Genomic DNA, 11973 nt, shown 5'->3' with positions numbered 1-11973 from the left:
GGTTGATTAAGTAGTGAGGTCCCACATTGGATACAAATGAGAAGAATGAATGTTTAGTATAGCATAGTTGAACTCATACCCATTAGCTTAAACATTTTGAGTAAAGTGTCGTTTCTATATGTCATATTAGCATAAGAACATAATTTTTTTTATTTTAAATAACACTTTTCAAAAACACTCACATCAAATTATCTAGAAAAAAAGTTAATAAATGCCTTAAGAGCATTAGTTAAGTAGAAAAAAAAAAATTTAATTTTTTTTGCAACTTTTTATATTTCCCATAAAATTTGTATCAAAACTTTTTAAAAATGATCTATATTAACAAATGCGACACCCATTATCTAGACTTGATTATCTATTCAGTTATCTAATTTATTAAAATATCAATTATTTATTTATTTATTTATTTATTTATTATAATTTTTTTTCTCACTTCACACATCATAACCATTATTTCAACATTCTCTTCTTCTCTTATTGAAAAAAAAAAAAAAAAAACCTTTTCTTTTATTCTAAAGAAAACATGAAGAATGAATAAAATATGAATATACACGGTCATTGTAGTTATATAAATTTACATAAGTATCGTAACTAAAATGAAAAATTGATCATAAATACATAACCTTACACTAATTAGGACCCATTTGTTATTATTGTTTAAACAACAATTTTCAGTATTTAAACAACATTATACATATTTTCATACATTTTTTCACCAACATTAGGGCCTATTTGGTAAGATATTTCTAATAACGTTGTTTGTATTTTTTGAAAATACATGTGGGTGAAAAGTGTGTGAAAATACGTGTAATGTTATTTAAGTATTAAAAACGATTATTTAAATAACAGCAGCAAATAAACTCATATTTTTAAAAAGTATAAACAATATTACTAAAATAACATTACTAAACTAACCCTAATATGGGTGGTTTTTGAAGTGGGTTGGCCAAAATTTTGTATATATTGAAATAATAGTTCTAAAAAATAAAAAACATCCCATTCGAATTTCGAACACCAAACAAGCGAGACATTGCGATGATTGTTGATAACATAAGCCTTACGTTTGAACTGACATCATCACCACTTGTACGATTACGCTTACGCCCATAACCTCTAGAAATTCCCGTCACAGTTACCCCACTTCCCGTCACACACACACACACACACACACACACACACACAAAACTAGTCAAATTCGATTCCATTTTCCATATTCAATTCCATAAGCACCAACTAGCGAATAATCAAACACTACAAAACAAACATACAAGCCGCCCCCCCAACTATATATCCATCATCCTTCTACACAAACCCCAAAAGAATCAAAATGCAAAACCCAAAAAGCCTCTCATAATTAAGCATCCCCATTTTTCTCTCTCAATAATTTTGCGTAGTTTCCCTTTTTTTCTTTCTATCTATCTATTCTTACACCAAATTAAGGTACCATGGAACAACCAAAAGGTCCACAACTACAAACACAAGCACCCCAACCCCATGTAGCTATTCTACCTAGTCCTGGGATGGGACACCTAATCCCACTAGTTGGGTTCGCCAAGAGACTTGTCCAACGCCACCAAAACTTCACCATCACCTTCATTGTTCCCACTGATGGACCTCCCTCCACAGCTCAAAAGTCTGTCCTAGATGCTCTCCCTAGTTCCATGAACTACACCTTTCTCCCACCAGTTAATTTGGATGATCAACCCGAAGGCACACAGATTGAGCCTCTAATTTCTCTCACTGTGGCTCGCTCTCTTCCTTCTTTGCGCCAACTATTTAAGTCGTTAACTCTAACTGAGACTTGTGCAAGTACCAAGTTAGTGGCTTTGGTTGTAGATCTTTTTGGTACTGAAGCCTTTGATGTTGCTAGAGAATTTAATGTCTTGCCTTATGTTTTCTTTCCCTCCACAGCCATGGCTTTGTCTTTATTCCTCTATCTACCAAAGCTAGATGAAATGGTTTCTTGTGAGTATAGAGACCATCCTGAGCTGATTAGAATTCCTGGGTGTATTCCAATTCATGGTAAAGATTTGTTAGACCCAGTTCAAGCTAGGAAGAACGAGGCTTACAAGTGGGTTCTTCACCACGCAAAAAGGTACGCTTTGGCTGAAGGAGTCATGGTCAATAGCTTTATGGAGTTGGAACCAGGTGCCATTAAATCTTTGCAAGTTGAAGAACCAGGTAAGCCGAAAATTTACCCTGTTGGGCCTCTTGTGAATATGGGTTCAACTAGAAAAGTTGATGGGTCTGGGTCTGAGTGTCTGACATGGTTGGATGGACAGCCACATGGTTCTGTGTTATTTGTTTCTTTTGGAAGCGGTGGGACTCTCTCTTATGATCAGATCAACGAGTTGGCTTTGGGGTTGGAAATGAGTGAACAAAGATTTTTATGGGTTGTGAGGAGCCCAAATGATAAGGTTGCTAATGCCAACTTTTTTAGTGTCCAAAGTCAGAAAGACCCTTTTGATTTCTTGCCAAAAGGGTTTCTGGAAAGGACCAAAGGGAGGGGTCTAGTGGTACCATCTTGGGCACCACAAGCTGAAGTACTGAGCCATGGCTCAACTGGTGGGTTCCTTACGCACTGTGGTTGGAATTCTATCCTTGAAAGTGTTGTCAATGGTATACCACTTATTGTTTGGCCGCTCTATGCTGAGCAAAAAATGAATGCAGTTATGCTAACTGAGGACATAAAGGTGGCATTGAGAGCAAAGCCTTGTGAAAATGGGCTTGTAAAACGAGAGGAGATTGCCAAAGTGAGCAAGGCTTTGTTGGAAGGCGAAGAAGGAAAGAAGCTCAGGAACCAAATGAAGGACCTAAAGGACGCAGCAGCAAGGAATCTGAGTGAAGATGGGGCTTCTACAAAGGCACTTTCTGAGTTGGCTCTCAAGTGGAACAACACAAAGTAACTTATTTTAGAATTGCAATTATTTTCTTTTTAAGGTCTATAGCCCATGATTGTATAATACTTGTTTGCTTTATTAATCTAGAGTTGCTTTTCATACAGCTATCGCTTTCACTTCCCATTATTTTTCTTTTGAGCTATACAACTTTTTCACAATTTTATTTCAAACTTTTTTTTATTCAGAGTCTAATACTTACATCATTTCTGTTATTACAAAAAAGTAATGTCAATTATTGTGCAAAAAGCTACCATTCCCTAAACATTATATATATAAAAGTTGGTGCGCTGGGTGTCGCCACGGCATTGCATAGAGTTATGCGGTATCATGCCACAAGTTGCCTATTTGGCGAGTTATGAGAGGTAGAAAGGTGTTTCTACATGGACCCGTCATCACTTCTTCACCACTCACAATCATTATATGGACAAGTTGTGGTATAAATTGTGCAATAAATTGTGGTACTAGCATGACCCAATTGCATATAATATACCATCTAGTCAAGCCAAAATGGGGTGGGTCCAACTACTTCGAACTTTCCTTATCTCATCATAAAGTGTGTGTCACTTAGCCAGAACGATTAGGTGGCTCGGCATTGACGTTAAGGCCACTTAGTGGATATAATTTTCATAAATCAATGGAAAAGTAAGAGGTATTAAACAATGGAGTGGCTTTCCTGCAATTCCATTTTCCAAAAGTCCAAGCGGTATGCATGCAGCTGAGGTCGTTTTCCTTCTGGATAAATCTCAATTCTTGAAACACAAGGGTTTTTTTTTTTTTTTAAATAGTAAAAGTTTAATGTGCCTTACTTGATTGTGTTTTCTAAAATATGCTTTCTGAGAATTAAAAGAACAAAAAAACTCATCTTCAATAAAAAGAGAATAAAAAATTTATAGTTACAGGGGAGACTTGAACCTTGGAAAACTTCCATAGAAACACCAAGAAAATACAAGTTGAATTATAATACTCCCCCCAAGAGGGAGAAAAATACAATGCTAAAAACCATTGTTTTGATATTTCTAAAAACATGTTTATTTTAATTATTATTGAGAGATTTTGTTATTTGGGACTGCACTTTTTAGATGATGGAACTATAGAGACAAGGAAGAAACCAAATACAATTCCTATTGACTAAGATCAAGCAGGGATAAAGCCATATCATTGGTGACATCAAATACTTAAGAGATGAAAGTGAACTTAGAATTGATCTTATTGCCTGCTAAATTTTAGTTAGAAGAGGACTCTTATAGTGCTTGTGATACTATGCTTCATAAGTACAATAATTGTCACCATTATTGGCTTCAATGAATACTTGAAGTGAAAGAGACAGGGACTAAAGCATATGTCAAGATGTTCTTTTTTGCCAAAATGACTAGAAACAATAGAGTGAAAGTTTAAACTACAATATTAGGGTTTTTTTTTATAGAGAGTTTCAACTTATGGCGTCCGCTTTTGATGATAACTCTTTATTATCAAACCAAGACACCAATCAGTTTTTGATATAAGTAGAGATTAAACCTCAAATCTCTTATACAACCATTAGAGACTTTACTAGTTAACTTAATCGGAACCTACATAATATTAGGATTATTTCCAATTAGATTATGAAATTGTAACATTCTTCACACATTTTCTATTATTATTTAACGCTAAAAAATAAGGAGCTCCAAGTACGGTCATGGATTCAACCTACAAACCTGACAAACCAAACTCATCCCTACGCTTTGGGTTGGTTATACATGGGCTGATAGGTTATTTTCCATATATTTTTAAAACTTGGGTTGGGTCAATGTTCAAGTCGTGGTTAACCAATATTCAACCCAAATAACCTTACGTGATCCACACTATTAATAGTTTAGATAGAACATTTTTTTAAAAGGTTTTGGGACTTGGTTTAATTATTTTTAGTTCTATTTATTTTGGTATTTTAAGATTTTTTTTTTTTTTAATGAAATTGGAATAGTAGATCCAAATGTGTAAATTGTAATAAGTTATTATATGATAAGCTTAATGTGGTGCCCAAATCCAGGAGTGTTGCTTTCAGGGACGAAGGACTTGGGCTTCCAATTTATTTGTTGGTGGGTTTCCTTGCACTCCTATTGATTGTTGCCTCAAACACTGCCTTGACGGCCCAACCTCCTTACCTCTGTGGTTCTCAGCCCAATTCTCATCTACCCTCTAGTTTTTCTTCTCCCTCGAAGTACCTCCCTCTCTCCCTTTGAACTTTCACCCTCCCCTATTCTCTATGTCTTTGCCAACCCAAAAGAACCCCCTTGCCATTCGTTCTCTCTCCTCTTTTAAAATCTCCCATTAGTGGGGGTCCAAATTATTACTTTTTCATTAGTCCCCACGCAATCCCATTTTTGTCTATAATTCCAAGGAAAAATGATTCCTTCTGAGAATTCTCTTGAAACTTGTCACAAATGCCAAATAGTGTTCAGCAGGGAACTTTCCAAAGGCACTAACAGTGCTTGGGGACCGACCTGTATTTGACCATCCCCTCATTGGCCTCCCCCTGGCTTGTTAATCAATATTGAGCCTAACTTGGCTCGGACACAATAGGATTCCCCCAAACACCAATCCTTAGACCCTTGCACACTTGTCATTGGACTGGGCCTATCCTTACAGTGTTGGGCCAGTTTTAGTTACTTGGGATAGCCTTTGTTACCTAGGCCAGCCTTGGGCCTTGGTTACATGGGCCGTTCTTGGTCACTCGAGCCCAAGCCCCCCACGATCCCATTTTTATGAAGTGGAGATCGGATTGGGGTTCTTTGACTTGGCAATTGGCTAGGTTTTTCAAAACGATGGTTATATCTCGAGAAGATCAGCCGTCAATCAATTAATGCAGAAGACATGATAACTCGCTCTTTATGCGCACGTGGTAGCATCTATGACATTGGACGGTCAAGATGATCTGACGCTTCGATTACCGAGACATGCATAAAAAGAAGTAACGCCAGGTATTAATTAACTTCTTGCAGTTGTATTAAATGGTTTTTTCCCTTATAAATACAGTCATGGTGTTTGTTATAACCTTCTTTAGTTTCTTCTAAGTTCAGATTGTTACTACTTTCTTCTTCTCGAGCCCCTAAATTTCTCCCGAGACCATCCCTACTATCATGAAGTTACTCAATAAGTCTTCTTCCTCCTGTCTCTTTCATTCCTGTTCTTCCCTAGTTATCTTAATAGGAAAAATGGGTTTTTTTGCATCTTTTAAACACTAATGCAGACATAGAATCCTTTAAAGCTAGGTTCAATATCCCTCGTGATGTGAATATATCATAATGTCGTGAGGGAGATATAGAGGACCAAAGATTGCCCCGAGTAGTCTTCTTCACCTTAATGTCCACACTAGAGGGTGGGGTTAGATTTCTAGTAGACCCCCTTTTACTTAGAACTCTTAGTTTTTACGGGCTAAGTCCTGACCAATGTCTGCTCAACTTTTACAGAATAGTGAATTGTGTAGGGCATCTTAACCGACTATACGGCCTAAGCCTCAAATACCATGACATCAATTTCCTATACAGTATTCGAGGTAGTCTAAAGAATGGGTATTATCTTTAGACCTGACACACCATGGTTAGATTGATATCATGCCTCCCCAACTCCAATAGGAATTCTATGGGGGAGTTTGTGAGAGTGAGCGGGAATTAGCTTAATGGCGAATTCACTTGCCTGACCTCTCCTTAGCAGATAGGTCGGTATCCTTCTTCCTGAGTCTTTAGTGTAACCTTGAAGTATAGATTTTAGCTTTAACTTTCTTTCTACTTTTTACACTTTGCAATTTGTTCCGTTATTGTTGTACATTGTTGTTTGTTTTCCTTTATTCTCTCTCTTTCTTTTTTCTTTTTCTTTTTTTTTAATTTTTTTTTACATTATTTCCTGTTTCTCACTTCAGTTTCCAAAAGGTTTCAACTCGACCTAAACATCGTATAGGTTTGGGATCTTAATTTCATCTTACGCTTTGAGATTTTCGTGCACTACGACGGTCAACTCAGGGCGTCTCATCTAATCCTCGGTTGCGTGCCTTCCTACACCAGCTACTAGGATTCGTTAGGCACTCTAATAGTCGATAGCCCTCTTCTTTCTTACTTGGACGTTCGGCTGCTGGGGTTTCTGCCTAACAGTCTTAAAATTGGTGAAGCTTGGCATCAGGGACCTTGGAGAATAAGGGAGGGTTCGTTTGAGCCAATTTGCGATGGTTTGGCAAGTATAGTCTTTCACAGCTAAGCAGAATACATTCTAGTTGAAGCTCCTGTCCCCCCTGAACTGACTGAAGAGATGGTTCAATGACATACTATGGACCTCAATTGGTGGTTCCCAAGCACCCTACCTACCGGGGATAAAACTACTCCACAACCGACCCTTCAGCAGACAACTACCCCTACCTCCGGATAATGCAGGAAGAGGCAGAGGAGTGCTAATGATCCTTCATTCGGATTCGGAACCCCTCTTGCCGTTTAGCCCCCCACCCCAATACCAGTCACTACAAAGGCTCAACAGCTTGAGGAAACTCCTTTAGACACCAGGCCTGTCGATCAACCAGTGATCGTCGAGTCCAATATGGCCTCCACTTCCGCATCCCTATCCTTAGGATGGGAGTGCACTTTTATGTTGGGTTATAAAGTCCTACCCACTGACTCCTTTATTAGAACCTGGAGGAGTGGCCTAGGAGGAACAACTTCTGACAGCCTTAGGCAAGCCCTGTTATTGCCTACGGATATGGAACACTACTCAGGCTCTCGGAATGAGGACCTTGCACAACATAGCTATAAGTATCCTCTCCTTCACTTATCCTATGCTGTTCTCTTCCCCCCCCCCCCCCCAGCCTTTTCTTTTTAAGTGTTACTTCTCATTCTATACTAATTCTCTTATCGTTTTTGTCATTGTTCCAGGCCACCCAACTGACTCACGTTGTGGAGGGTTGGTTGAAGGGTGTCATGGAGGAAGCTGATAAGGAGAAAGCCCTGAAGCAGGTGGTCGAGGCCAAGTTAAATGAAAAAGTCCTTGAGCTAGCCATGACGGAGCAAAGGCAGCTTCTGCTAAGAAGGCTTAGGATCTGGCCGAGCAAAATCCTAAGGACCTACAGGGGAAACATGGGGAGGTTGAGATCAAGCTTACCGAGGCTGCTAGTATTGTCTCGGCTTGTGATAAGGAGCTGGTCGACCTTAAGGAAACCATGAAGACTTGCAAGCAAGTTTTCTACAATATGGGGTTTAAAGACGCCGAGAATTTAGTGGGTGCGGTTGTCTTCCAAGCTCAGAGGTTCAGGTTTTTGGAAGGTTGGTTGGCGGCTGTGAATGCCATTGGTCTTCCCGAATCTTCTACATTCAAGGATGTAAATTAGATTCCCTTGCCCAACGATTCGCCTATGGACGCACCAACCCAAGAGCAACTCGAGGATGATAGGGATGAAGAAGAGAGGGAGGACAGCCCCAGCATGGAGGAGCTGGCCTAGTAAATAGACTCCCACGTAGTGGTAATCGATGTGGATAATCTAGCGACCATTGTCGCTACCAAAGTACAAGGCGCCCCTCAAGCAGGCCTAGGGCCGACCCCCCTAACTGCTAGTGAAGTCTCCCCAGCCACCCCTGCTGTGACTCCAGGCCCAATTGCATAATTTCGCCGACTTGCTTATCACTTCCTATTTTCTTCTTTTCTTTTCTCTTTTTCTATGTATTTTCTTTTAACTGGTCTAACTAAATGTATCCCATTAAGTGGCACTTGTCTGTGTATATGAACACTATTTGGTTTGTTTAATATTGGGGATTGAGTCCTTTTGATTAAATTCCTTACTTATTGTTTCATTTTGTTTTATTATTATGTTTACTCTATTTTTTAGACTATTACAGTATTTTGATTAGTATGTGATTACACAGCCAAACCCCTTTTGTACAAATGACCTACAATCTTTGAATGAAATTATGCCATTGGATTTTAAAATATTCTAAGTATAAATGATCGGCGAACCGAATGTGACATAATCGTACCCTCTGACCGAGATGTTGGTTTATTGTGACCTTTTATTAATATTATAAAGTTTTGTGAGTAACCGCTTTTAGTATGAAGGAGAGTCCCTGAAAGAAAAGGCTTATAATTTAACTACCATAGCCAAGGTCCTTTTACCAATTTGACTTCGATCGGGGTTGGATCCTCTGTTTTGGAGGCAGAAACTCTGGTGATGATTCCCCCTAACTAGTGATTGGAGTCTGATTGAAACTAGGTTTTTATCCTTAAAATTTTATTATTAAGGTTTCCATCTAGTTGTTGATCAAGGTTAGGCCGAGGCTAGGTTTTTGTCCTTAGAAAAATTTATTAAGGTTTTCACCTAGCCGGTAACCGAGGTCAGGCTGAGGCTAAGGTGTCTACCTAGTCGATGACTGGGGTTAGGTCAAGGCTAGGTTTCTGTCCTTAAAAAAAATTTATTAAGCTTCGGAATCAATATGATGCAAATCAACGAAATCCATTCCATGTTTTATGTTCAAACCTACTTACAATACTGAAAATTTCTTACAATAACCATATTTCATTTAAGGATAATACTTCTTTAGATTGTAGACATTCCACGGTTGGGGCAAGGGTCTTTCGTCTATGTCCTCCAGGTAGTAAGCACCTGTACCAACCACGATTGTCACTTGGTAGGCCCCTTCCCAGTTAGGGGCAAGCTTCCCTACATTCCAGTCTTTCATATTTCCCATTGCTTTGCGCAAAACGAGGTCTCCTACCATGAACTCTTAGGGTTTTACATTCCTATTGTACCCCCGGGCCAACTTTTGTTGGTAATCAATAAGCCAAACGAACACCATGTCCTATCTCTCTTCTAGGAAATCTAAATTCTCGGACATTTGAGTGTCATTGTTGTCCAGAGAGAAACCAGCGACCCTAAAGATTGACATGCTTATCTCCACTGGAATGACTTCTTCTGCCCCATATGTCATGGAGAATGGAGTTTCACCTATTGACCTCCTCGGTGTAGTTCAGTAAGCCCATAAAACACTCAGTAACTCCTCGACCCAATTCCCTTTCGCCCCTTCTAGTCTCTTCTTCAAACCATTGACTATTGTCTTATTCGTAGCTTCTGCCTGTCCATTAATCTGGGGATATGTTGGTGATGAGTACCTATTAATGATTCCTAGATTGCTACAGTACTCTTGAAATGTCTTACTGTCAAATTGCAATCCGTTGTCCGAAACTAGTGTCCGGGGTACCCCAAACCTTGTGACGATATTCTTCTATACAAATTTTTTCACATCAACGTCCCTGATATTTGCCAAGGCTTCGGCTTCCACCCTTCGTAAAATAATTAGTGGTGACCAATACAAACCTTCTATTTCCCGTTGCCCTAGGGAATGGCCTAATTATGTCTAGATCCCATTGCACAAAGGGCCAAGGGCTGGTGATCGGGTTCAAGTTTCCACTTGGTTGATGAATGATTGGGGCGTGAGTCTAGCATTGATTGCACTTCTTGATGTACTCAACTGCATCCTGTTGCATGTTCGGCCACCAGAATCCTTGAGTCATTACTCGGTGGGACAAAGACCTTCCCCCCGAGTGTCCATCAAAAATCCCTTCGTACAGCTTTGCCAGGAGTTTAGCAACATCATTCGAGTGGAGACATAATAGATAAGAACCTCCAAACGATTGCCGATACAACTTCTTATCCTCAGATAACCAGAAATGAGCCAACGTTATCCCTACCTTCTCTACCTCTTCCGCATCAGTTGGTAAAGATCCATCAGTTAGGAAAGAAACATAAGGGTCCATCCAACTTGATTCGGACGCCGAAGCCGAGGCTACAATTGGGCAATGCTCTATGCTTAGTTGCTCCAACAACTCTACAAAGATCATTCATGGAACACACTCATTGGACGATGAAGCCAAAGTGGCCAATAAGTCAGCGTGACTATTCTGACTTCTTGGTACTCTAACCACACTTAGAGATTTTCAACCCTTTATCTCAAATATGGGCCAACAATGTATTCATCACCTTTGGGCTCTTCTTTTCTTATATTCATTGTCAATTATTTTTTTAAGTACCCTTCTAGCTAGAATATGTTATGGCTTTCCTCTCAAAGTCCATGAATCTCTCATCATTTTGGGTCTTGGTATGCAACAAAGAGGCCCAAGATTAGGGAGATTCATATTGACTTTGCAGGATGTTAGAAGCTAGGCCTAGAGTATATTTGTTACCTTAGGCCCAAGGTTCTCCTTTTCAAGAGTCCTTTCGATATTGGGCCTTATGATAGCAACTAGGCTATGGTCCTATGAACCTTTCAAGTTAAGATATACCTTTGGAATTTGGGATAAGTCTCTTATATGTGAGAACTTCTTTTCTTTTTCATCCCTATATCTTAGGGCATGCCATAACTTTGGGTCATCCTTTCAAATTTATTCATCTTTTATTTTTCTTTTAGAATTAGGTGAACACAAGGTATATTGTTGAACAAATAAGAGATATAAGGGGTATCCTCTTTTGATAGGATCTAAGATCTCTCTAAGTGTGGGTAGGCTCATTAAAGCTAAAGGGATAGATCAATAGGTCACTCATAACTAGGTGGGCCATGATTCTAACCTTGGGCCTAAATAGACCATAATGGATTGGTGGCAAACCATTAATGTACTCAAAGCTCATTATAGGCGATAGTGCAGATTGTGAGTTGGTGGGATAAATTTCAAAAGATTTTAGCCCGGATGGGGCATCTACCTTCCCATTCATCACCAACCAAGGCAAGGGATAAAAGAACTAAAAGAAAATGTGTGCAAACAATATTAAGCAACCCTTTATTAAGATTAAGAAATGGAACACATTAGAATCAAACTATCTATCCCTAGTTGAGTCGCCATTGTGGGCGCAAGCGCCCGCGAGTGCGTGGTGTCATCCTCGTAGTTGGATGAGTATGCCTTGGCCTAGGGTGGACTATGGTGGAGAAATGGACTCACCATCTAGATTAGGTCTAGGAACCATGAATATAGCGCCCTTCTTGGAAGGATTGGTCTTTATCAGTGCACGTGTCCGGACTTTAGGTATGGGGATGGGAAGGTGTTAGGCACCCAACCCCACCCGACCCGTGGGTCG

General features: G+C 39.4%; 1 protein-coding gene across 1 annotated transcript; it reads left to right on the top strand.

The window, feature by feature from the left end:
* Positions 1 to 1242: 1242 nt before the first annotated feature.
* On the top strand, positions 1243 to 3003 carry LOC115987102 (hydroquinone glucosyltransferase). Its single transcript, XM_031110565.1, has one exon. The coding sequence runs from the start codon at positions 1446 to 1448 to the stop codon at positions 2904 to 2906; it is 1461 nt and encodes a 486-aa protein (XP_030966425.1). The 5' UTR covers positions 1243 to 1445; the 3' UTR covers positions 2907 to 3003.
* The last annotated feature ends 8970 nt before the right edge of the window (positions 3004 to 11973 follow it).

This window comes from Quercus lobata, chromosome 4, assembly GCF_001633185.2.
Source record: "Quercus lobata isolate SW786 chromosome 4, ValleyOak3.0 Primary Assembly, whole genome shotgun sequence".
In the NCBI taxonomy this organism is placed as follows: Eukaryota; Viridiplantae; Streptophyta; class Magnoliopsida; order Fagales; family Fagaceae; genus Quercus; species Quercus lobata.
The sequence above is the reverse complement of the archived record's forward strand: the minus strand, read 5'-3'. Positions and strand labels throughout refer to the sequence as shown.

What these genes read in the sequence shown, in the direction of transcription:
- LOC115987102 (XM_031110565.1), top strand. Translation starts at nt 1,446, where the DNA reads ATGGAACAACCAAAAGGTCCACAACTACAAACACAAGCACCCCAACCC.